The sequence below is a fragment of the Schistosoma mansoni genome, assembly GCF_000237925.1.
Source record: "Schistosoma mansoni, WGS project CABG00000000 data, supercontig 0111, strain Puerto Rico, whole genome shotgun sequence".
Classification (NCBI taxonomy): Eukaryota; Metazoa; Platyhelminthes; class Trematoda; order Strigeidida; family Schistosomatidae; genus Schistosoma; species Schistosoma mansoni.
In genome coordinates this window covers 641,087-667,401 of record NW_017386032.1, presented here as the reverse complement: position 1 = coordinate 667,401, position 26,315 = coordinate 641,087, and the positions used below count along the sequence as shown (strand labels likewise).

At 38.1% G+C, this 26,315-nt stretch overlaps 2 protein-coding genes across 4 annotated transcripts; one reads left to right on the top strand and one right to left on the bottom strand.

Moving 5' to 3' along the window:
• Positions 1-1,616: 1,616 nt before the first annotated feature.
• Smp_082120 (ATP synthase delta chain, mitochondrial,putative) lies at positions 1,617-26,315 on the bottom strand. The gene is made up of 5 exons (XM_018792807.1): positions 26,215-26,315; positions 25,614-25,824; positions 5,640-5,781; positions 4,360-4,621; positions 1,617-1,970 (listed from the first exon to the last, which is right to left on the bottom strand). The coding sequence occupies exons 3-5, from the start codon at positions 5,640-5,642 to the stop codon at positions 1,750-1,752; spliced, it is 486 nt and encodes a 161-aa protein (XP_018644323.1). The 5' UTR covers positions 5,643-5,781; positions 25,614-25,824; positions 26,215-26,315; the 3' UTR covers positions 1,617-1,749.
• Smp_166500.1 (phosphatidylcholine-sterol acyltransferase (lecithin-cholesterol acyltransferase)/ Phospholipase A) lies at positions 13,582-21,355 on the top strand (the record flags this gene model as incomplete). 3 transcript variants are annotated; one of them, XM_018792806.1, is made up of 6 exons in its annotated part: positions 13,582-13,617; positions 13,703-13,887; positions 13,924-14,144; positions 14,181-14,400; positions 15,972-16,183; positions 18,880-19,521. In XM_018792806.1, 6 exons carry the CDS (start codon positions 13,582-13,584, stop codon positions 19,233-19,235), a joined length of 1,230 nt encoding a protein of 409 aa, XP_018644657.1. In that variant the 3' UTR covers positions 19,236-19,521. The 3 variants fall into 3 exon arrangements, with proteins under 3 accessions (XP_018644657.1, XP_018644324.1, XP_018644325.1); XM_018792804.1 differs by lacking the exons at positions 13,924-14,144; positions 14,181-14,400 and adding an exon at positions 21,166-21,355 and having other exon boundaries at positions 18,880-19,148; XM_018792805.1 differs by lacking the exons at positions 13,924-14,144; positions 14,181-14,400 and adding an exon at positions 21,166-21,355 and having other exon boundaries at positions 18,880-19,374.

Sequence of the window (26,315 nt, the reverse complement as noted above, 5' to 3'; positions counted from 1 at the left end):
CTTCTCGTGGAGTGGGTGTTGTTTACGAAATCGAGAGGACGAAAAGCGGATGTTCGGAGCTTTAACTGGGTTGGTGGACACAGAGGGGAGTTGGAATACCCTGATTCCAAACCAATGGTGCACATGGGCTCCAGGAGGGAAAAATGGCGTGTGAACCGATTATTGGTTACCGGTTACCAAGGGACTGTATTTCCTGACGTTGCTCCACCGCCTTGTTGATCAGACCTTTAGGCCAAATGATTCGGGTGTAGCCCCCTGAAAAACCACCTACTTCGGTCTGGACACCCGGGCAGTATCACAGCCCATACATAAATCAGGTGACCCATGTGGCGCATATGTATTTGGTGCCCTTTTGTACCAATATTTATGTTCAAATAAATGCTAGTCTAATGATAGATGACAGCCACTACTTTGTATGATCCTTTTCCTAACACTTCAGTGAAACATCAATTACCTATCTACAAAATACGATAAATGTATTTTTGTCTGCAAAAATATCCGATAATTGGTATTTCTGACAAACTAGTACCGGATGTGAAACATTCTTTTGTTTCTTATCTTCCTTCTTATTATAGTGGCTGTAAGTTACACCAGTTTATATATTAGTTCAGAAACCCTGCGCTTTAATAAATATATTTTTTTACTGACATATAACAAAAAATATATTTATTAACTTTCTGTCCAATGCTCAATTTATTAGGACTCATCAGGTTCGACCTTGGTACTCATACCTACAAACTCATTAATCTGGACTTCAATCTTCAAACATTTTATTAGCTCATTTTATAGAATAAGGTACTATTATTGATTCGTTCTGATAATGAATAGCACACAATTAATGAAAGCTGTGCTTAAAAAATAGATCTAATTCAGACCTACTGGATCACCATTGAGTTCAAAATTTACAAACCTGTTTTACGGTATATAAACAACATAGCTGATATTTCTGATACAGTTTAACACTTAGACAAATTGTAACGTTACAATATAGTCGCGAATATAAAACACGAAGCTCTTATCTTAAAGTAGCTTTTATTATTTTTGTTTTACGAAAAAAGTCTATTTATTACATATATATTGGGTCGTGATTCTCATTTATGTAATTTTTACCTACATATTTCCTGATTGTGCGAAATAACTCTTGTGTTCCTTTGATTTCTGCTAACAAGGTTCTGGTATTACCCATTTTTAAGTTTGGGTTTAATTCACTCGAAGTATGGACTTCTGAACCACCATAGGAATACTGTTAAACTGAACTTCCCCGATTGTTAGACGATCCCATCGGATCACTAGAAAGTTGTGAATCTAGGTAAATTATACTTCTCTTAGTTAACTAATCATGCCTAATAAGACTCCATACTTTTGCTTAATTGCCATAAAAACAGTTTGTAACCCCGTAAAGCATTAGTTTTCACTGGCCTACTATTTTTCTAGAGCTCGGAAATGTAAAACATTGCTTGGATACTTCCGACTGACTACAACAAATTTAGTGCACTTCAATATGGCGGTTAGGATTCGAATTTATCGACAGCTAGAGCTTCAATGTCACTTGTCTAAAGCAATACAAAAAACCTGTTGACACATCCCACAACTCCTACATCACAATAAAATAAAGTATGACTGAAAAACAATAGCGACGTCTAGTTGTAATATATTACGGGCTCCGGAGCATAACAGACTCAAGAAAAGATGTACAATAATGTAGCTACAATTATTCAGTCTAACAAACTTGGTGATACAAATCATAAATTAACTTTGTTCCTGAAGAGCACGAGACATTTCTTCGAATGCTTCAACAGCGATTTGAGCCTCTGTCTTCCCCAGTTCTGTAGTAGCGCTCGACAACTCGGATTGTGCCCTAGACATTCCATCTTTAACAGCATTTAGGTCCAACTGATCAAGTGAAGCTGCTTCTTCGGCAAGAACTTGAATAGATGAGTCACTATTGACAGTTACAATACCGCTACTGACTAAAAAAAGTTTAAGATTGAAGTAGTTATGTATACTGGTTCGAGGATAGAGAAGTCAAGCTTGCAATTTATTTGTATCATTATTTTAAAGAAAAAACAGCACGAATAACACTAGGTGTATTTTCAGAGACATAAATGATAACATACTAAACCAGTAAGTAATACGATTTTCTAAAGGGTAAAACACACCAAAGAATGTTGACTTAGCGCAACTAACCTATATGTCACAAGACGATGTCATGAAATTATTACCTTTGCTTTTCGCACCCCTAAATCCCCTGGTACGTTCGAGGGAGAGGAGAGTTCGCCCCCCTCTTGAAATACCAGTGTTTGCGCCAATTCTACCTTACGTCTCAGTCGACAACAAATTCATCGTTCTAAACGGATTGATGTCAGAAAGTTGGTTGCCGTTTCTGTTGCAACCAAATATTAAACCAAGATAGGTTCAAGGTTAGCTACCATCTCACCTAAAAGTATAGATGAGCATTGGCTTCAATTGCATGACGCCATGAAAATGAAGAGTAAAGTTGCTTACCTCTGGCCTTGTGTACAGATGGGGTCGACCTTTAGGTTAAGGAACTGACTTAGTTGTATGGCAATTAAAGAATTTTCCAATATTTTGGAATGAGTCTATAATTGTTCTAATCTTTAAAAAGGGTTCACGTCACATAAGCAACAACTATCGGGTAATAAGCCTACTTCCAACTGAATCCAAACCATCTGCCTTCGTCACACGGTTCAAAACCCTAGAAACATTGACACTCGCGATGAGCATGTTTGTTTTCGTTCTGGTCGAGGATGTATTGATACTATCATCGCCCTCTGCCGAATATTGTCCCAGCGAATTCCATATCTTGCATTGTTTGCCGATGCTGGGACTGGTTGGAAAAAACGGTAATCAGTGCGTGACGTGTTGTCGTGGTATAAAAGCAGTAAAGGACTTGCTTTTGTTGGTCCTTCACGGCTCCCTGGTTAAGGTCCAAGAGATGTTGCGACACAACCTTGAGACGTTATCACACATGGCTCAGAATAGAAGCCAGTGGCGATCCTTCTGCAACTTTCTTTTAATTTCCTTATAAAAATAAGAGTAACTCCCTCAACCAGAATTCTTTCTGGTTGTATTTTTCTTAACTGAATTGCTTTTACCACTATTACTATTATCATTACCATTATGACTATTGATCTTACCACCTTTCAAATAGTTTGCTTGACATGGTAGGAACCCAAATAATAAATATATCACCTAGTTAAGTTCGAAACGATAATCGCGACAGCCAAGTCTAGTTGCTGCATAGACGTAGCAGTTACAAGATATGTACGTTGCTAATTCTTACATAAATTTCCGTTAAATATGAGTAATGTTATGATAAACTTGGTCAGAAGTGGTGAAAAAATTCATATCTACTACAGCTTTGTATTATTAACCTTTTGATCGAAATAGAACGTTGCCTTAGAAAAGGTGGAAGTATGGTGAGTAAAAGTACTGGTTTATAAGTAGCTTGTCCATCGAACATGGGAACTGAGGTCACTCGCGTTAGTAGGATAAGAAGATTGGAGGAAGGTTAGTGTCACCAAACCAAGACGTAGCATCAGTTCATAGAGCTACTGATTGTTGGTCTGAACCATGTTGATGAGTGCAGATTACCTGCTTCGAGTTTGAGCGATAATCTTAATCAGTGTTTGGAAATGTTAACTCAGAACCGGTCCCGATGGTGCAGGTCTATTGTTTTTTTTACTTTCCTTAAGATCTTGAGCATCAGTAATCCTTCATACTCATCTTAACACCTTTTCAGAAAACATTCTCAGTGTCTAGTATTAGTGCTACTGCTATTATTCTAACCCCCTCGATAGTCATCTTGTAAACTGCATCTCGTTGAGTTGATTTGGCAGGGCAACTTGGGGTGACACTAGGCTCTACGTTGACTAGGATTGGCTACATAGAGTTTTGATGACTAAGACCTCCCCAAGGAGTTTCCCCACATTGCCTTTGAATTTATCTTGCGTCAGATTTTGAGAAGTCTTAGCTCTATATGTCTACTTAACTTACATTATGCTGGCCGTTAGTTTTGCAATTAAAATGAATTACTTCTAGCAGTCAGTATTTTTCATGTGGTGCCGCTCTTACAACTAAAGGATAATCGTATCCTAGGAGCCAGAAGTGATTGAACAGAATAACATGGCGAAGTAAAAGATTATATGAAAAGGAACTACGACGTTAATTATTACTGCGATTATTGGAAATGGTAACTCATAGATCATAGAACTAACATCAATATTGAGTGGAGAATCATTTGAATAGGTTATTAGTGCAATAACAAATACCTAGCATTCCTAACCAGTATTAATGAACTTAATGAACTATTCCCCGGACTAAGTAGACAAAACGTACCGAAATACTTTTTTACATTCCCGTCATTTTCAGTGACTGCAACAATACCAGGCTTCAGACAACCCACTGTGGGGACATGTTCAGGCAAAACACCAAAACGACCATTTAAAGTGGGGACGTCAACTTGCTTTACGGCGACATTGTTGTAAAAAGCTTGGCCTGATGAAGCGAAAGTAAGCTTGAGTTCCGTCAAACACTGTGTCGAAGTTTGAATACTCCGTAGTTGACTTGGAAGTCGAAAAATGGCAACCTTTCTGAACAGCTAAAAGAGACAAAAATTGTTTGGAGGCTATGTAGTTAGCATTTTCACAGTCCGTAATATTTAAACATTTAAATAAGTACATGAAATGAAATTTTACTTGTCCGAAATCACTGATGAGTATACAAACCTACGTGTGGCTTTTCTAGTTTTTATTTTAGCTTTCGCTGTTACAGAAGCAGGAAAGGAATTCTTGATCTTAAACGACCCTAGTAAAATATAAACATACTGAGGAACTATTTAACACTTGTCCTAAATTATCTTATTTTTCAATAGACTTTAATCCGCTTAGCACAGATCACAAATAGCTTTCGATACCTAGTTACAGGTGGTGGAACTACGGTTCGAATATTCTAACAAATTCCAAACAATACATTTTTCATTTGCAAACGCGCACACACTAAACCTATGGTAGTAAAGTGGTAAATAGAGTTCGAATGAGTGACACAAAGAGCATCTAACGAAGAATGACTTTAGTAGTTTCAACCTTGCCCTAAAATATTACTTCTGAGATGTCCTAATGAAAACAGTGATTATTTACTGAGTAAGTACTCTTCAATCTTCGCAACACAAGAAATCGTGTACGTAATTAAGCCAATCACAATGTTCAAGATAAGGTTGGCGTTTTTATTACGAACCTAACCCAACATTAATGCACGGGTGCTTTGCAGTTATATGAATATCAGCCTGTCAGTTAATGATGAAACTCGAAATCTACACACCGGTCCTGACTCGTAGCCCTAACACGATAAGTCGTTAAGTTGTATTATTTGCTTTCTAATGGGTAAAAAATGGCAAGATTTCGTTACGGTAATCTAACTAGTCACTAGATAGTCCATAGGTCTGCTCCACCCGAAACATTAAGCAAAAACCGCACCAACCACTTTGTGAAAGAAATCTTAATACAAGAATGTAACCGATGGCAACCCAATAAGTACTTTCTAGCTTAGGCTAGACAGAAGATAAGAACAAAGGTAATCAACAAAATACCACGAAGTCAACAGGGAGGTCACCACTTTACCATTTGGCGCGCTTTAAAAATCTCCTTCCCAAAAATTAATCATTAATCAATTGATTCAAATGGTCGTGGACAATAGTAGAACCTTTCACTTGGGTGAACTTGTATCTAGTACAGTGGATTACTGATGCTCTCAGGTAGAAACCTAGATATAGTTAAAGATCAAAAGAGAAATATCAGTAAATTACAGTATATTGTATTCAGATTTGTGTAGTAAGGACAGAAGGCCTACGGCCTGTGCTATTCCTTTCCTAGTATGCTTCTATGAGTGTCTAGTCTTCTCCTGAGCGATTCAATTGAAGCTGTGGACACCATTGTTTCGGGTAGCAGGTTCCGAGAATTTATGACTCGGTGTGAAAACCTGTATACCACGGGTATTTCGTTCGTTCTTGGCTTTCCTACTCGCCTACTATGTCCTCTGAGATGTTTCGATCTAGTGGGAGGAAGAAAAGAGAATATATTAGGTCCAAAATCATTTCCTAGTATTCTATACATCAAAATCAAATCACCTCTTAATCTGCGATAGGACAGTGTAAAGAGGTCTAGCTTTTCAAGTCGCTTTTTGTATGGTCAACCCCAGAGTTCTGGAGTTGCACGGGTAGCTTCCCTCTCCACTTTTTCGGAGATATCTGAATCACCTTATAAACAGGGGCTTGCAGAATGAATCTCACTAAGGTTGTGTATACTGTAGTGGACATGATAGTATCTAACTTGGTGAATGTCTGTCTTAAAGCCCATGGGGTTCTAACCCCCTTAGCTGCAACCTCCCGGGGATGGGCTGTGGTCTTAAGATAATGACTCACTGTCACCCCGATATCCTTTTGAGACCGAAACAGGGATACATGTACTTCCCCCATGCTGTACCTATTTACCTTTGTATCACCAAAGTGCATGTAGACACACTTTGTCGTACTGATAGGTATCAGCCACTCTTTAAACTAGTTAATCACAATGTTTAAGTCTGCCCGAATTGCACATGCATCTGAGTCTGCCGTTATATCTCGCCAGATTTTTACATCGTCAGTGTATAATAACATTGAGGACTCTACTATACTTGGGAGATCATTTACATACAGTATAAAAAGTAAAAGTCCTAGGACGGAACCTTGAAGCACTTCACCAAGTAATGGTCTCCAGGTGAAGTACTACAAATTTGTCCATACTTTTTGTCTGCGACCTACTGGTAAATCTTTAGTCCAAGATTTTCTAGCTAGAATAGCAGTCCATTTGTTGGCACCTTGTCAAACGCTTTGCTGAAGTCTATGAAGACAACATCAACTGATTTTTCATTGCTGATCATCCATTGCTCCCTCGCTATGAAAATGTTTGTTGTGCAAGATAAACCTTTTCTAAAATCATGTTGTCTTCTGTTTAACAAGTTGTTGGTTTCTACAAAAGTCATTATAGTCCTTGTGAATATTCTCCACAGTATTTTAGCTGCGACACTGGTGAGGTTGACAGGTCTGCAGTTCGATGGAAGTTGTCTTAGTCCTGTTTTATGTATTGGAGTGACGATTGCATCTCCTCAGTTCATAGGTAACACATCTTGGTCAAGTGACATATTGAATATCACAGTTAGTGGGGCTGTAATATATTATTCAAATTGTCTCGGGATTTCGGTTGTACTTCATCCGGTTCTGTTGACTTTTGTCCATGGTGCTAAGAGCCTTAAGTACATCGTCTTGATCAAAGTCCGCAGTGAGCAGATGGTTTGTTGACTTTAAATTTGGGTCTATTTCCTCGTCTAGAAGAGGAGCCTCAGTGGAGACTTCCCCCAAACAATTTGCCATAGCTTCACCTTTTTCCTGACCGCAACTGTTCGTTTAAGATTATTGTAGGGGCAAATAGATCCTCAAAATAAATAGTTCTCTAAGTCTTCGAATTTTCATGCTGACCTCATTAGTTTTAACCGACACATCTAGTTGAAGGCGTTCAGTCACGCACTCGCACCAGATCACCAGTAAGTACGCTATGCTACGCATCTCGTACGACCGTTAGCCAGCTTACATCAAACGCTTCTCAATATATGGATGGCCTTCCAAATGTATCATGGAACCTCTTCACTTCCGACTTCCCATTTGAATGGATGGCATACTTCGTTTGTGTTTCTGGTAAATGCGTTGTCAAACTCCGAATGCTTGTGGCATCTTCAGTGTCGAATCTGACGTGATCTGATACACCGATTCGTAAAATGTGAGTCTGTTCCTTGTTGGAACATTATACACCACTTTTTAAACCTTATTTTCATATATTGTGATATTTTTTCATATTTCGGAGTACTTTTTGTCGTTCATAGGTATATTTTATATTCATTGGAACGGAAATTATTTAAGATTAGGACTTTTTCGTCTCCTTCATTTCAGCTAATGCTATTTGGGCCTGATAATATAGAAGCCTGGTTCTGTTACTCAAAAGCTAACTTCACAAGCAAAGCATGTCGAGCCGCGTGCACAACTCCTAGTTGTGGTGATGTCACTACCACGCGATTTCAACAGGCGTGTCACATTTAGTATGCCTACTAGTGACTTTCCGGAACATTAAGAAACATTAAAAAAACTGTTCTTAAGCTTGGAGATTTAACCGACCGACAAAGTATAGACCAACTCTTCCACAATATAGACCTGCAACATGACTCAACAACAGAGATGTTATCACGATTTCAAGAGCTCGTTGGTCCATAAACCTTTGACTTGAGAAAGTTTAGACAGTTCTTCATATCTAAGCTCCCCTGACATGTGCAGGCAGTGCTGGTCTCATTTCAAAACAGCTATTTAGACGAATTGGTTGCATCTGGCACCGATCGCCGCATATGGTAAGCGATATATGTATCTTAACGTGGGTTTACACAAACGAAGAACTATACCAAACGTGAAAAGAATTGCTATGTGTAACCAGTAATGTCATACGTTACACCACAACTACAGGACCACTGTATCATCGAAAGCGCGTGGACTGGCTTTCGGAAAGCTATGGTTGGGTAAAAATGAATTCGATCATATGATAGACTCGTGAATCATTCGGTCGTCAAACAACACATGGACATCTCCCTTGCAAATGGTTCCCAAAAAGGAAAGCGACGACTGGCGAACAACTGGTGACTACCGGCGAATGAATACAAAACCGCTGCCTATCATTACCCTTTGCCTCACGTTTACGACTTGATAGCTACCTTGAAAGGCACAACTGTTTTTTTTAAAAAACCGTTCTGGTCAAAGCACATGACTAAATTCCCATGGTTGCTGACGTTATTCTCAAAACCGTTATAACTACTTCATTCGCATGTCTTTCGACTAAAGAAACGAAGCACAAACTTTTCAGAGATCCATCAACGACATCTTTTTAGCTCTCAATATACTGCATTGCTGTAAACATCTAGAAAAGTCAAATTGGAACCGACTTTCTGGGCTTTCTCGGACTCACTATTGATACTCATAGCATCCAACCCTTGAAAAACAAAGTGGTGGCCATTCTGGATTACGCAGAACCGGCCACAGACAAGCAACTATGTACGTTCAACGGCCTGGCAAGTCTCTATCGACCGTTTATACCGAATCGGGCATCCCTCATGAGACCCTTAACCAACCAACTTCGTGGAAATGCGAAACTCATCCATTTGGACGACAACGCAGAAGAAGCACTCTCCACAGTTAAGAAACCTATCTCCAGGGCAACCATGCTGGCACATTAAGGCGCTCAAGTGCTCATTGGTATCGCAGTAGACGCATTCGACTCAGCAATCGGAGGAGTCTTAACCACTCCTGGCAACCTCTGGCATCTTCCTCCAGTCGGTTGCTAGGCACCGAATCGAGGTACGGAACTTTCGGTAGGGAACTCCTAGCTATGTGTTCTGCTGCACGGCATTTTCAACCCTCTATCGAAGGTACAGAATCCACGCTTTTTACTGATCATAAACCCCTTACTTTCTCTTTAAGCTCATCTTCAGACAAGTACTCACCTCATGAGTCTCGACAACTGCACTACATTCCACAGTTTACTCCAGATATACAACACATTTCTGAACAGTTTTAAAGAAATCGAACCTCCTAAACTCGCCAAGCTTCAGAAAGAAGACACTGATCTTCAGCACTAGTTATTTTCGACAACTGTAAAACTGCGTTTGAAACGGATGGTAACAGGTAAGGAAAACTTACTATGTGACACATCTGCATGCATGGGTCGTCCGATCGTGCCATTTCATGTGATGGCCGGAAGCAATACCCATCAAGGACATAACTGCTGAAACAGTGACCTGCGCCTTCGTCGAACGATCGGTAGATAACTTCAGATGGCCTTCAACTATCATTACAGACCGTGGACGCTAGCTCGAATCTGAACTTTTCTGTTGTCTGACCACACTTTCAGGAATCATACAATTCTGAACGACCGCCTACCAGCCACGAGCCAACGGGTCGGTGGAACGCTTTCACCGACAACCAAAATCTTCACTCTCAGCTGCAGAGGACGCTCTTAATCGCTATTCGTGATGCAAAGAAAGCTGACACTGGATAGACTACAGCACAAAGTGTTTACGAAACGACACTCCGACTTCCAGGAGAATTCGTGGATCCTCCATCTTCTACAATGGATATAGGTCTAAACTCCCGCATAAGCGAGCTTACAAACTCCATGCGTTCCGTTAAACCTGTTTCCCTTCGACCCCGGTCAACCGTTGTCTTTGTCAAATATGCCCTACTATATAGTGCCACGACAGTCACAAGAATGGTCTAGTTTTATAAGAAAGGCTAAAATCTCTTCTGGAACGATAACCGCTGGCATATGTCCTACCAACTCGATTTTCCGTATGACCTTTGCTCTCTGATTGATCATCATGTTTGTTAGTTCTCTAAATTGCCACAGGCTCGAAAGTCATATTCTGTTACGACAGTAACAAATTTTGTGCCAATTTCTTTTGGGTTGCTTCATCTACCACAAATATCAAGTCACCTGAAATTCCGTCTTCTTCCTGTTATAGTCACCGAGGTCTGTACTGAGCGCAAACGACTGCTTCTAGTCCCGAAGAAAACCTATCGTATTAGAGGAGCTCAATCATTTTCGCTCCTAAATCCTTAACGTCACCGGCTGCACTGAACTGCAATAACAAGAAGCAACATACAGTACACACGTTTTCATTCCGACAATCTCTCGACAGGGTAAACGAAGATCCCTCCAAAGTCTTTCAGAGTGAACCTAAGTACTATATCATCGATAGGAACGGAACTAACTAGCATTGGCATTGTTCATCTCAAAGCCGAGTATTGAGAGGGAAACCCTCATCATATAGATTTCTCTCCAGTACAATCGAACGACGCAACCCCACAATGACAATACCCCACTTGATAACCGACAGTCACGACCAAACTTCGGTGTTATCTAACAGCTGGATTCAAGCAAAGCGTTTTGTAGGTGGGGTAAGGTTTCTGGAACACTTGAATAACTCCACCCAAGACATATCATAATATTTTACTTCGTCTCTTTATCATTGTTTTTGATTTGTATCATTTGTGATAAAATAAACCAAAATCAAATTTTTCGCTAATATGTGTATATATGTGCATACACAGGTTTTATTCCAAAAATATCACCGTGCGAAACTGCTACACGCCATTGCATGCAATAAAAACGCATATATGCTAGTTTGTTTTGCTTTTTCGCCCGTTTTTGTGTCCTTACGCACGTACGAGTGCAATTCAACACTCACTTGAAAATCCCTTTTTTTTTTCCTAAGACGGCTAAAAAGACCAAAAACTGATGAAGATTACTAAAAATCGAAGTTTCCATTGTACATGTTTTCCACTACTAATGTAAGGAAAGACTACGGACGTTTTTGAACACAGAAAGCCATCAAAAATATGTTTATCAACGAAAAATGCGTTGGTTTTCGACCTCTGATTGACCACATCTTAGGGTCGTCACTACACCACTAGGAGGGGAGCGAGCTATAGAGGTAAATAATTCACCAAAATAAATAGTCCTGTAAGTCCTCGACATTTTAAGCTGACCGCATTAGTTTTACTGGACCCATCTAGCTTAAGGCGCTCGGTCACACATCAACACCAGACCACTAGTGCGTATATCGTGCTACATATCCCTTTCAACTGTTAGCCAGCGTAGACCAAACGTTCGTCGACATACTGGTAGCCTTTCAAATATAACTTAGAACCTTCTCACTTGTGATTTCCGATTTGATTGAGTTGACATACGTCGATTGTAAAGGTGTTACTGGCAAGGGAGTCGTCAGACTACGATTACTTGTGGCATCTTTAATATGCTAAGTTCCCTATTGAACGACTCCACAAAAGTCTCTATGACCACTTTAGCCCACAACAACATGCGAAATTCAACTGTTTGTAGGGAATGGGTGTCCATGAAGTTCGTTCTGCTATATCGTGCCTCTAACTTCTAGAATTGCCCTTGTTTTCGTTAGGACTGAGCTTTATTAAGTATTTGGGACTTGAGGCACCCCTCATAACGTTTGAATTTGTGTCCTCCAAACGATTTTATGCCTAGACTTTGAATATATTCTGGTTTATTTTCATTCCTTTGGAGTGAGAGGGAAAATATTATACTTCCAGACAGTAAATAGGGGTGGAAAAACAGTAAAGGATTGCGTGAAAAGTTCTCCTGGAAAACTGGTAAAAATGTGCTTCAACGTTATTAGTGCAAGGTTTGCTCTGAAAGCATTTTTGTCACGATTAGAGTAAGCACTTGAAAATTAGAAGTAAATAAATCGCCAAAGTATGTAGTTCTGTAGGTCCTCGACATTTATGCTGACCTCATTAACGAGCACAATGTAATCTGTTACACTGAACGACAAACTGTTTCACGTCCACAATTTCTCGCAGTAGTGAAGGCGCTACCGCACGATTTCAACAGATATGTGTACTAGTGATGTTTTTAGACCTTATGATAACTTGCCAAAAACTATCTTCAAACGGAGAGACCTAACACATTGTCGGAGGTTGAACTTAGTGTTTCACAATATAAAGTCTGAACTTTGTAAAAGTGTATGTTGATAACTGCTTGGTAGTGAGTTGGGACAGAGAATTTCATCTCCAGGATCTGGACCGTTTTAGCGAACGACTGCTAAAACATGACATTACTAGAAATATTCAGAAATGTGATCGGAACTGTTTCTATGTACTTTCTCGGAGACGCTACTGACACTTAGGGAATTCACCCCTTCCAAAGCCAGATGGCGATCATTTCAGATTACTCAGAACTGACCAGTCAAGCAAATATGCTTGTTTACCAACCCAATAAGTCTTAATAGATTGTTGATAACAAAACGCTCGTCTCTCATGAAACCCTTTGAAAGTTAACTTCATGGTAATGCGAAAATCACCGATGAAGATGAAAATGAGACAAAATTACTCTCTGTAGTAAAGAAAGTTGTCTCAAAAGCAACTATGCTCTCATATCATGACATTAAGGCGTTTATGAGTATCGCCATAGACGCATCCGACTCGACAACTGGGGGAGTCAAATAGTGATAGTTAACTAACGCCTGGCGATATTTGTCAGCCTTGTCGAGACGACTGCAAGACACTAAAAGTTTTCTCAGTATTTGTGCAGGTATAGATAACTTAATCATTCCTCATTTTATTGAAATACGGTTACAATGAAGACTGGGTGACTATGACTTTTATGAATTACCTCAGCTATAAAAATTAGTTTAAATTTCTCCACGTCATCGATCTACAGGAAGTATATCGCATATTTTATCAATCTTCATATTATTTAGTTAGAGTGATTCATAAATATGGATGAACGTTCAATCAAGAATTTCATACCAATCATTAGCTTCAGGCATTTAAAATGAGGTTTTATAAAAATCACTGCTCAGTTTGAAGCACACATCCAATAAAATGACGTGAAATAGACTTGAATCGCTTCAGACATAACTCCTATTGAACATCGAAACGTCCTGGACTTGTAGTTGGCGCTTATGGTTGTCCTTCAGGTTGTTTGCGGCGATAATCAGGTGATATTTCGGTTATGATAACCATATGGGCCACTTACTCTGGACATGCATTGTAAGAACTCTTCTTTTTCTTAATTATTACAAGATTTGCTTCTTCTTTTCTATTCATGTGGCTCATATACAGTCGGAAAAGTATCCAATTGTAATAATTCCGGGTGATGGAGGGTGTCAGGCGTATAGCAAGCTAAAAAACTCAACGTCACCTCCTTTTTTAGTATGGATAGATCTACGTTACTTTCTCGAACCGGGGAAGCTAAATCAATACTTCGGGTAAGCTCTAATACTGTTCGATTTGTCGGTTTCTAGCTTAGTGTATGATCCAGTCACCAGAAAGTCCAGGGATCCTGACATCGCAGAAGTATATTTCCCAGGTTGGGGTGAAACGTGGTCTATCGAAAATCTGGATAGTTATAAACATAGCAGAACTGAATACTGTGGCCCGATGATTGAGTCATTGCGTCTTGATCCTTTCTTTGTATCCAACTGGACTATTCGCGGCGCACCCTTCGATTTCCGTAAAGCTCCAAGTTAGTTCAAAGCCTTTAAATTAGCTTTCTTTGCAGACGAAAATGAGGGCTTTAATGACAAACTTATGCGCCTGATTGAGGAAACTTACCAAAATGGTGGAAACCGGTCTGTTGTTTTGCTTGGCCATAGTTTGGGGGCTAAATACGGTATGTACTTCTTAAAGTCAATGAAGAAAAGTTGGAAGAATACCTACATCAAAACCTTTGTCTCACTCAGTGCTCCTCTTGGCGGTTCAGTAAAGGCTCTTAAAATTGAAGCGAGTGGTACGTTATGTTTTTCGATTATATTTGTTCAAATGCGTCAGTGTTTATTGGTTCTTCGTTTTATTTAAAATCTTAGCATACAACTCCATTCATGATACGAAAAGAGTTCACTAGCCATCATTGCGGCGGATCTTTACCCAAGATGTACGTATCTGCTTCCCATTACTTAGTGTGGGATCATCATTTATGTCTTGCACCCTTTTTGTCAACCAACAGGTCTTATGACAGTGTTTCATTGAAGTGAATAACAACGAAGTACTCGAACCTCACCGATTGTTTCAAAGCCTAGGAAAAAGTGCGACCGGAATCGGTTTGTCAATTATTGCTGTTCATTTCTCGAAATTCTACTTAATTTTTTGTAGTCATATTTATTGGATGAATTTCCGGCAATACTTGACTTGCCTAAATAATTGCTGATCAACTTAGTTTGTAGATAACGTTCTTGTTTGAATATTCCGATAAAATATAGCCTTATTGACACAATAAGTAACAATAAAAAAGTATTTCCATTTCTATTTGTAAATGCAAAATATTACTTTAGATTTGCTCCGCTCCAATACGTAGACTAATCGTAGACAGCCAAGTAGGTAATTTTGTTGGCCACCACGCTCATATTGAAAGACTTATCATACCCGGTTAATGGCTAATAAAATGTCTGCACTACCACTTAAAGCCCACTTGGTTCTGACCAATTTGCACTTCTAGTGACTTAGGACCAGTTGTACTGCTCATTGGTCCGCAATATGCTGTCTCTTTTCTGATCTTCATTGTCAGACTGTACTCATTCTATCCTACCATTTTATTATTTCATAAACGGAACCAAGGTTTCCTAGTCTACATTATGTTTTTTGTGGTTGTAAACTAACGTCATTTCACGGATATTAGTTCTGTGTAAAACATCTAAAGTCTTATATTCACTTTTCCTGTCAATATATTATTGTTGTTACTGTTGGTTTGTAACTAAAGTGATCATGTAACTCCGGGGCTTTTCACACAAATGTTATTTATTCCAGTCGCATCAACTGACACAGCTATTTGAATATGTAATATTCGCAGTTACTTTCAGCAAATCAGCGTATACTTTAACAGATCTTAATATCATGGGTTCAGTTTATAATTGGATGATATTGATGTCTTGAAGCGTCGGGTGACACGATGCTTTAATGATAGCAAGTTTATTATCCCGATATTTGCCAAGGATTAGACTTTTATACTTGAAGTAGAGGTATAGCAGTTCAGGCATGCTGTGAAGGCTTATTCAATATTCCATTAGTGGTAAGGTCATAAGAAGCAAACATTCAGGTGAGTTTTACCAGCCTTATTGCTAGGATTGATTAGTGAGAATAAATCCATCTATTATATGGGAAACGCTTCTATGTAAATGACTGATTCCTATTTATAGCTGTCAGTATAATGTATCTTTAATGAATAATCTCATGCAACTCTTTGATATTTTCTGGCGAACAACGTCTGCAATTGTTTTCTGGAATAAGTAGGTAATGTATTTATTTCCGTATTTGAAGTACTTTTACAATAAGCCTGTCCTTTTTAAACGTTGTTTAGATGTGCTGCTATTTTTGTAGGAGATAACTTTGGTGTGTTTTTACGCAGTCCACTTAGTTTCCGTCCTGTTCAACGCACGCTACCTTCTCTTGCTTTCCTTCTCCCGGATTCTCGTTTGTGGTCACCAACCGAACCTCTTATTATAACACCAACAACAAACTATTCTGCTCATGACTACGAACGTTTCTTTCGTGATGTCAATTATTCAATCGGTGAGGAAATGAATATTGTACACTCAGTCTTTTCATTTTAACTTGATAACTGTTTTAATGAGAATTTACTAACGATAGAAAACAAATCATTAGGTTTCAATTCAGTGATTGAGTAGCATCGTGCGTAACGTCTTTAACTTATGTGCGTACTGCTACGATGCCGTATACTAGGACAAGTCAGTTATCCACTGTTGCGTGTTTTCAAATGGTGATTCAGTTTATATTGAGCTGTGGTCTAAATCATTATCAAATTGAACCAGTCTTCATAGATACTAAATCGAGGAACAAGGTAATTTGTAACCAAATTACTATACTGCGGATCGTCGTTGAACAATCAGTTGAATGGAACTCGTCATTATATATCAACTTCATTGACTATGAGAACGCGTGGACATTATAGAAACTTCTTCGGCACTATGGAGTTCCTGAGAAGATTGTCAACGTTATCCGGAACTCATACGACGAACTGCAATACAAAGTCGTGCATGGAGGACAGCTTACAGACGCATTCTAAGTGAGGACCGGAGTCAAACAAGGCTGTCTACTCTCCCCCTTCCTCTTCTGGTGGTTGACTGGATTACGAAGACCTCGACATCTGAGGGGAAACACGGAATAAAATGGACAACTTAATGCAGCTGGACGATTAGGATTTCACCGATGACCTAGATCTTCTATCACATATACCTTAAAAAAGGCCAAGACAAACAGTGTAGCAGCAGCCTCCGTATCAATAGTCCTCATCATGCACAAGGAAAAGGCAAGATCCTCAAATACAAAACAGAAAACACCAACCCTATCGCAATTGAAGGAGAAACTGTGGAAGAGGTGGAACGTTTTATGTACCTGATCAGCAGCACGATCGATGAACAAGGAGGATCAGATGCAGATGTGAATGGGAAGATCGGCAAAGCAAGGGCCGCATTCCTACAATTGAAGAACATATGCAACCTAGAACAACTGTCTGCAAGCCAACATCAAAGTCATAATCTTCAATACGAACATCAAGACATTTCTACTGAACGGAGCTGAAACTTGGAGAACTACCACAGACATCATGAATAAAGTGCAAGTATTCCTAAACAATTGTCTACACAAGATACTGAATGTTCGTTGGTCGGGGACCATCAGCAACAGCCTTCTGTGGGAGGGGACAAACCAGCTTCCGGCTGAAGAGGAAATTAGGAAAAGATGTTGGAATTGGATAGAACATACATTACGGAAATCACCAGACTGCACCACGAGGTAAGCCCTAACTTGGAATCTTTAAGAGAAGCGGAAAAGAGGAAGGCCAAAAAACATATTACATTGGAAAATAGAAGCGGATATGAAAAGGATAAATAACAACTGGAAAGAACTGGAAAGGATTGCTCAGGACAGGGTTGAATGGGGAGTGCTGGTGGCGGCCTATTCTCCTCCACGAGGACGAACAGGTGTAAGTAGGTAAGTTTGATTATCCACCAAACTCAGTCGACAAAGAAATCTGTTGTTTGCAACCATCAACAAAGGTGTTTGCGATTTTTTGGACAAACTGAAGATTATAACCTAAATTTCGTAGACATTAAAACCACATCAATTACTCATGATGTGAATAATATATGAAAAAGTTGAGTGTTAGAGTGAGTTTCTAAGATAATAATCATGATATGTGTTGAGAAATCTTAAGTAATGCAGTTCAGAAACAGTCGTACTAGCGCAGATCCATTTATTCTGTATCTTCTGGTGTTATGTTTTGTTTTTCACAATTACTTACACAATGTTTTTCATTCCTTTGATTTTCATGTAGTCACTTTTTTAATCTCTTCACTGACGTTTAGTGTGGCAACTTAGCCCGATTTACATTTTTCGCTAGTCATAAGTTGTTTATGAATAACTAAATTCCAAAACCAGTAGAAATTACAGGATGTTAATGCCAGATAATACACCACGAAATAGTTTCAAATGATCTCATCGTTTTCATTTGCCTCTTCACTTGTTTTACTTTCGTAATAAATCTTGGATAAGGATGTTATTACTAGTGAAGCCTTTTTAACAGTTGTTATAGTGGTTGATAAAGTTCATTCAGTAACTTATTTCACTCTCAATATCTGGGTGGATCTGCATGCTAAAATTCATAAATTCGAGTAGTTGATTCCAGTAGTGTACCGACAAAAAGTAACTATCTAATCAAGTTAGTTAATTAAATTTATTGCTATTGTTAAAAGTGTTATGGCATATAAGTGTGGACATTATCTTAATTTCATCGAAAAGCATTTTCTAAATTACTATGTTCGTTTCTACGGCCATCACTTCATTCAACCGGTCTCCAAATCAAAACAGGGCTTGGAGAAATGTAATTATGTTTCGAAGAAAAAGGCAAAGTTAATCAGTCGTATATCAACAAAACGATCAAACTTTATGAACGGAATAGTTTTCAGTGAATATAAATCTTAGTGCATTATTTAACACAATGAAGATTCATTTTGAATAAATTAAATTAACTTCATATTGAACAAATCGATACAGGACAAAAATACAAAAAGTCAGTAAACAAAATTCCCTTTCAATCAACTTGAGGTTTCTAAAACTGGTTTCTTAAATGTATTATTTGGGGTTTTCACATCCTCAGCAGAAACTTTCATAGAGCAAACGTTTAAATCATTGTTTCACTTAAAATTATCACACTGTATTGTTGCACTCTTATACATTTTTATCCTCAGGTTTCCAGATGATGTCGGACAGTAAATCTATAATTGATACACTCGAAAAACCAAGTGATATTGATGAAATCTATTGTATTCATGGGGCAAATTTGAGTACTACTGACAAAATGATTTATTCACCGCCCAATTTCTTTCATGGTGGATTCCCAGATCAAGTGCCGACTTTAATTCCTGGAAATGGTGATGGAACTGTTAGCCTACGTAGTTTAGAAGTCTGTAAACGTTGGCCTGGTATAAAATATTTCGTGTTACCTGGGGCTGAACATGTAAATATTATGGGAGATCCTCGTTTTATTGATATTATTCGTCAAATTGTTGGTGCTAATACAACTAAGACATTAAACTGTTGTTAGTTATTTTCTTCACTTTATTGTTTACTTCTTCACTGTAATAAGATTCTCATTTCATACAATTTCCACCTAATAATTCGAATTATTTGTTACACTATGTGATGGTGGTCAAGGTAGACTGCAAAGTATTAGACACATGATCGTGAGTGTATCGAATGTCATATTGATATGCTCTAACTTGAACAATATTTTTGTTTTAATCTGGATAAGATTAGGATAACAGAATCTATGTTTTCTGTATTGTTTTTATGTCCTCATAATTTATTTCCATTATTACGGTATTTTATTTAAAAGTTATTGTTCTAATTAGTACCAAGGAACTATGTTTAAGTTTGAAAGGGTTGTAAAGGTTTTCTTTTTGTGTTAAAATAGGTTTAATCATAGGTTGACATCAACTAGAGAACCAGAGCCTATCTGAATCAACTTAATTTACGTTCTCTTGACAGTATACATCCATAATTCCACGTAAAATCAAATCCAGGGCATTTAGATTTCGTAGAAAGTATGATGCTTGTAAACAACTGAGTCGTAATTAGGACAAAACAGCAACCCAATATTTTTCTAGTTTCTGATGGTTTTCCAGCCGATTTTAGTCTTTCATAAAACTAACCTCGAATATCTTATGTGGTTATTTGTCTTGTGGGAATAAACATAACTACTAACAAACTACTATGCTGAATTGAGCAAATGTGTTTGTATATTAACTGACACATGTTTGGCTTATTAGTCTTAATAGTCAGATCTCAACTATTGGGTTGTAGATCCCACTCGAAGATAGCATTTATAATTGTTATCTGATGGATATAGCTCAGCCTCTCGTAAATCAACTTGTTCTTGTTTGTCAGAAAGCATATTTCCACGTACATCCCTACCATACATGTTAGCAGTTTACCCCAATGTGTGCAGATATATTATTAGCAAATAATATTTCATTTTCATCCTTATTATTTCCATTGTTCCTTATATCGCGTTAATCAGGACTGAATTAGTTAGCAGTGATTACAGATTAGTATAAGCTTAATATGGTGTGACGTTACACAAGTATATGATGCATGACATCTCTGTATTGTAGTAATATAACGACCACTTTAGTTAAAAGTACTAGGTAAATGTTCAGCATCTAATAACTGTTGAGTTGGCAAAAATAATAAAAAGCTAAGTTTTTAGGACAAAAAATCTGTAAGTGTATCAGTTTGGTTTTCGATCTCTTAACGTCTCTTATTCATTTGAAGTCATGGTGCGATACGATGTCTGGGATAAGCAATTCATAGTCTTCTCTAAAAAACTGCTGATTTATTGACGGAATTAGCAAGTTAGCAATAGTCAGGCCTAGAGAACCTAATAACATGATCAGTTGCTTCACGAGATTATTATCCTAGTCACATACTGTCACTCAGGCTGGTGTGAAAGTAGATCGAAAAAAAACCACTAACACGTGGATTGAAAATATAATCGGTTCATGAAGTCTTCAGTAACCTTACTGATTCAAATCAAGATTTGTAGGTTTTCTAGTCAGTGTTTGTAAGAAAATCATGACAAATTACTAATGACATAAAAGTGAGGTCCAAGTTAAGTAACTAGCTAATATATGTACACTTTTACTTCGATGTTGCATTATTCTCACTTGTTCAATTCAGATTCGTTTTAGTTTTCCACTGCTATTGTAAACATGGTTCTTAATACTACCATCTCCCTTTTGTTATGTTTCGATGTGCGGATTTAGAGTGTGCCAATTCGAACCTTATATATATATATATGCCAGGTCTTATTCTGTGTTTTTGGTAACGCGATAAGTACTGTGCAGGTCCTCATTTGATAGACTGTATTGCACTCAGGAGAGTCAGTTCAGTACACTGTAATATAGAAGTCATTTAAAAGCTTGAGTTTTCCTCCTACTGAGATGAAAATATTCCAATGTTTTGGATTTTTTTAGGATCAGATCATTATTTTTCTGAAGATTGAGGTTTCCAAACCAATAAATGTTTTTTTTCTCAACATTGGTATTGGTGTCAGGGAATGCTTCCGGTTCATAAGGTCGTTTTGGAATGTCTGACATTCCTTGCAATAACAATAAAACATATTATTCAGTATAATACTTCCGAGCTTAGCGATGATACATCTAGGAGTAGCAATATTTGGAATGTAGGTAAGTACGTTTATGCAGTTATTTGAACCTCACTTTTTTTCAGTAGGAACTGAAAAATTACATTGTTTAGTTTGTTTATCTGTGACATACTATCCATGAAAGCTTAACATGCAGAAATGGTAGCTTTATGTTTTCATGTTGGTTCCACGTAATTATAACCGATCTTATGTACATTCTGGATGGTAGTGATGAAAGTTTACAGATAAGCTTTTCAGAAAACACAATTATGGAGAATTGCATAATTTGGCTAATCACTCTGATCTTCTTTAAATTATTTCAGTAAAACTAAATGATTATTTTGTTTTATTTTGCAAATTTTTAAAGTAATTTAGCATACGTTTGAAATAACTCTATCTTTTACTCTGTGATGTCGAACTTAACGATACGAGGAGTTTGCGAATGCTATTGTTAGTTTGTTTTCACTGTTCACATAACCAAAAACTATTCCTCATCACAAGGGGGTTTTGTGGAGATTTTAGTAATTTTTATAGTTAAGATCATGACTCAATTGAAGATAAACCACCGTGGAAAACCTGGAAGCACTGGACGGCCGTTTCGTTTTATTGTGGGACTCCTCAACAGTGCGCATCCACGACCCCGCCTCGCGGGATTCTTGAATTTTGCAGTTACGTTTAACATAATCACCAAGTTCCAATATACGATTCTTCCAACCACAAGTTGGGCTAATGCAGCCGCTGGTAAGTAGAGTCCGCCCCAATTCTCAAAACTCTCTCAAATACCCATGCTTTTATAGCCTCTTCCATAAAATCCCCACTCACTATCTTTACACGGCGGTCCTGTTTTTTACAGAAGTGAGAAAACGGAAAGTGAAAGCCTGGCACTTAAACTGGGTCGGTGGACATAGAGCGTTCACCTAGGGGAGTTAGAAAATCGTGATTCTGAACCAACAGTTTGTTTAGAGTTCACGATCCTTATGGAATGACTAGTGTATAAACCTGATTTTAGTTAACGTTCCTTCCCCCTAAAAAACATTTACTCTAGTTTGGGTGCGTTGGCAGTATCCCAGTCCTCACAAAAATATGATAATAACTATCATGAAGCATATATTCTCACGAACCGTATAAACAGTATTTTAAAATACCTAATAACATGCAAATTTATTTCACACTGCTTCATCTCTCGATTCATTTTTATTTCCATTATTTGTATACTTTTAATTTTCAACTTACTCAACAACTCGTCTTTGTTTAAAGTTATATCCTGTCTAAACGATCTCAAGTTGCCAAATGGTTCCACCGAATAACTTTCCCGATATAGGTTTCCTGAAACCACATGTGGCATTTATTCTAGTCTCCTCCAACTTTCACACACTCATGCACGTCGGACAACAGATAGGTATATCACTTTTTAAAATTTCTCGATATCGATGTCCGTTGTATTTCTGAGACCCGTATGTAAGACTGTTGTGAAGTGCTACAAATTCATTCTCCATCTACCGGTTCGATAAGTTCGTTGCATATGTAATGATCTATGAACCGTATGTCATCTTCCTGTATTAGTCGTTGATGTTGCACTAGTTGCTAGAGGAGAGGCCTTATTAATCGACTGGATCCCCACTAGCAGTTGTTTACATGCCGTTAGACTAGAAATCCTCATCAAATCGTCAACTGCGTCCAGACTGGTTGCAACTCGGGGACGATAACGAACGAGTCCTACCACTAATCAAATTGTCCAAAGAAAGCATATTCGACAGACATTTTAGTGTAACCCAGTGATTTCAATGCGGAGACTAAGCGTCTAGGCATAGGCGACTTGCTAAGGTAACCACTGAAGACTCGATGGTCTTAAGTCGAATAGCGATGACCGTATCCTACACCTGTGCACAAATAATATTTTGTTTCTGGACATCAATAACCTCTGATACAGTCAAAGCCGATGTACTACTTGGTGTAGCATTTCTACAACCTAAGCCTGGACTCATCGATCACATCGCGACCAGCTGCCGCTGATATTATTGTGTACAATATCCCATCTCCTTTTGAAATACCTATCTGGACTCCTATCATGATCTAGTTTGTGACAACCTTATCTTACGCTTCAATGGCTAACGGATTAATTTGAATAAGTTGGTTGCACCTTCAGTTGTGACTAAATATTGAACTGTGATTGGTTCAAAGCTTGCTGCCAGTTCACCGAAATGCTTAAATGATCATTAACTATGTTTAAATTATCCCATGTACATGGCGAGTAAAGTCGCTCGCGGTTTCGTAAACTGTCCCACTTATGAGTACTAAGCTTTTTATAAATCTTTGGGGCACCCCAGTCTGGTGTGGCGAAATGAGATTTTTGTGATTAAGTAAATTCTTATGTCTGGAAATTTCACAAGGTTTACTTAAGAACCAAAAAGCCTGGCTGTTGTAATGTTTTATAGAATTGGAAATAGCAGCTGCATCTGGTAACTGCTGGAAGCTATTTCGAATAATCCGATCAACTGGAAGCAAGAAGCCTATTGTGAGTGAAACAATATGCGAAGTAGATGTAACGTCAGTCTAACGACGTCTTGTACGACGGAAATGGTTTTTCAACGAACATTTTAACTGGTCCGTTGCCGCAGCAACGTTGTCCGGACTGTTCTGTACTTCTTGACCGATGACTACCAACCTACCTTACGAGGCAAAAGTTCACAACAAGGCTTAACTTTCAAATCGTCATAAGTTCCCAGACTTAAAAGACTTAGTTTCATCTCTTTATAAATAGTGACAAATTTCTTGTCAAGGAATCGACTGAAGTTTTTGAAAAAGTATGAGCAATAAGGAATGCTGAAACACCCAGGAGTGAAGCAATTGTCTTCGCCGTCTCCAAAACGTTCCACGTCATTTATGCAACAACTATCGAGGGGCAAGTCTACTTTCATTTGCGCATAAACTACTGGCCAATGTTATACTTCGCAGATTGTTCGAAGCTCGTGAAAAACTAACTCACACGGAGCAGGCTGGGTTTACACTAGGTTGCGGTTATTTTTGATCATATTTTTACACTCCATTAAATGTTAGAACACTGTCACACTTACTGCATGTCAACAATCGTTTTGTCCCTTGATGTTGGGATCTTCATCGGTTTGTTGGACGACAATGTTAAAGAGTGTCTTAGAAGCTTATTAACATATGTATCTGTTATCTGGAGGAAGATTTCTTGGACTTCAGTATACCGACTAAGTCGTCTTGCTATGAGCTTATACACAGGCTAAGTTGGACTATTAGCCGGTACATATTCTTGGTGATGAACCATCAGAAAAACTCCGTGTATCTAGGTAGCTATGTAAGTGATGAGGTCAATCTACGTATTTTGAAAGTTGAAGCGGCTAATGACGATTTGGGCCATCTTTAGTCCCATTATGATGTTAATCTGGCTACCAAAAGTCGCGTTTACAACGCGTTAGTGATATAAGTTTTTCCCAGTGTTTATGAATGAAGATGTAAGACAGTTCCTTGCGTCTAACCGTCGTTCTCTTAAAAAGATTTCTGACGTCCAGTAGAAACACCAGCTAATAACCCCGAGGTTCGGCGATGTGTGTTCAGATACAGTGACGATAACTTTGTTGGTGTCACCATCTTAAAATACCAGTTTACGTGGCTTGAACATATGTTACAAGTGTCATCCAAGCGAATTCCATGTCGTTCATTATTTATTGGTGCTGTGACGGGGTTAAAAAATCAGACAGCTGATCAGTTTATGACATAGTACCGGATGTGTAAAAAACTGCATAGTTCTGGCATCTGTTGGATGATCAGGACTCCCTGGATAGGTCCCTCTGACTTGAATCGTTATCAAACATGACTCAAAACAAAATTTAATAGAGATCTTGCTGTATCTTTCTCCATGACTTTATGAAAATGGAGTGAGGTTCCTAAACTAAATTAAGTATCACTGTATTTTCAACCGAAATGTTTCTCCTACTATACGCTATTCTTGTTCGCCTTCCCATTTTTAACTTCATACCTTTTCCTTCCTTTATTTTTTCGTAATGCCTTCCATTTATTTTTTGTGACGTATGCTATTTTTGGTGCCCCGTTGTACCAAACCTGATGTGTTAAATGAATAAATGGTGTACAAATTCATGTTCAATACATTCTGTTAAAGAGAATCGCTGTAAGAAATATATATATATATATATAAAGAACGCTATAGCAGAATACTTTGGAAGAAAAATACCAACGTTTCACAAACAAAATCTATCATCCTAATAATTATTCGAACTTTAATATTATACTCACAAGAAGGAAAATGAACATTCCGGTAATCAACGGTAGGAGGCGTTCTTTCACCTTGCAAGGCATTGTTATGATGATAGTCAAACTCCACCATATTTATAGATTTGACAAATCTATTTACAGCAGACTGTAAAGGATTGCTTACGAAGGATTTGAATGTAGAATATTGACGAGCGGCCTTCTCCACTCCACGAGTGATTGAGAAAATATCAATCTACTGAGATTGGTGTCGAAACCAATACCAAAAACAACGAAACGGACTATTCGTAATTAAGTAGGTTTATGAGAAGTTATTACCGATTACAAAACAGTAATCCATTTAAATCTCGTGATTCTGTAATAACCAATTTCGGTCAATATCTGCCATAAAGATCTATGTCCTTCAGACTAGTGCTCATACACGTAAATAAGACTCACTTTACTTCGGGTGCCCCGATGGTATTATAATCTCAAAACAGATCACAAAAAATGCTAAACAAATAAATATAAGTCGTGCCTACAATATTCGATTAAGTGATTACAAACGAGCCAATCTTCACAGCGCTTTACATCAGCATGCTCCTTAACTTTTATGTGGCCTAGTTTTTTATATTTTAATGCCTACCTTAGTCACTCATCTCCGATGGACGTCCAGTTCTGTTTGTACTTGCCTGGGTTTCCATAGGGTGTTTATAAAAATACGACCACTTAATTTGATGTACAATG

Coding starts and splice junctions, on each gene's coding strand:
- Smp_082120 (XM_018792807.1), bottom strand. Junction 1,971..4,359: donor GAATGTAAAAAAGTATTTCG/GTACGTTTTGTC, acceptor AACTTTTTTTAG/TCAGTAGCGGTATTGTAACT.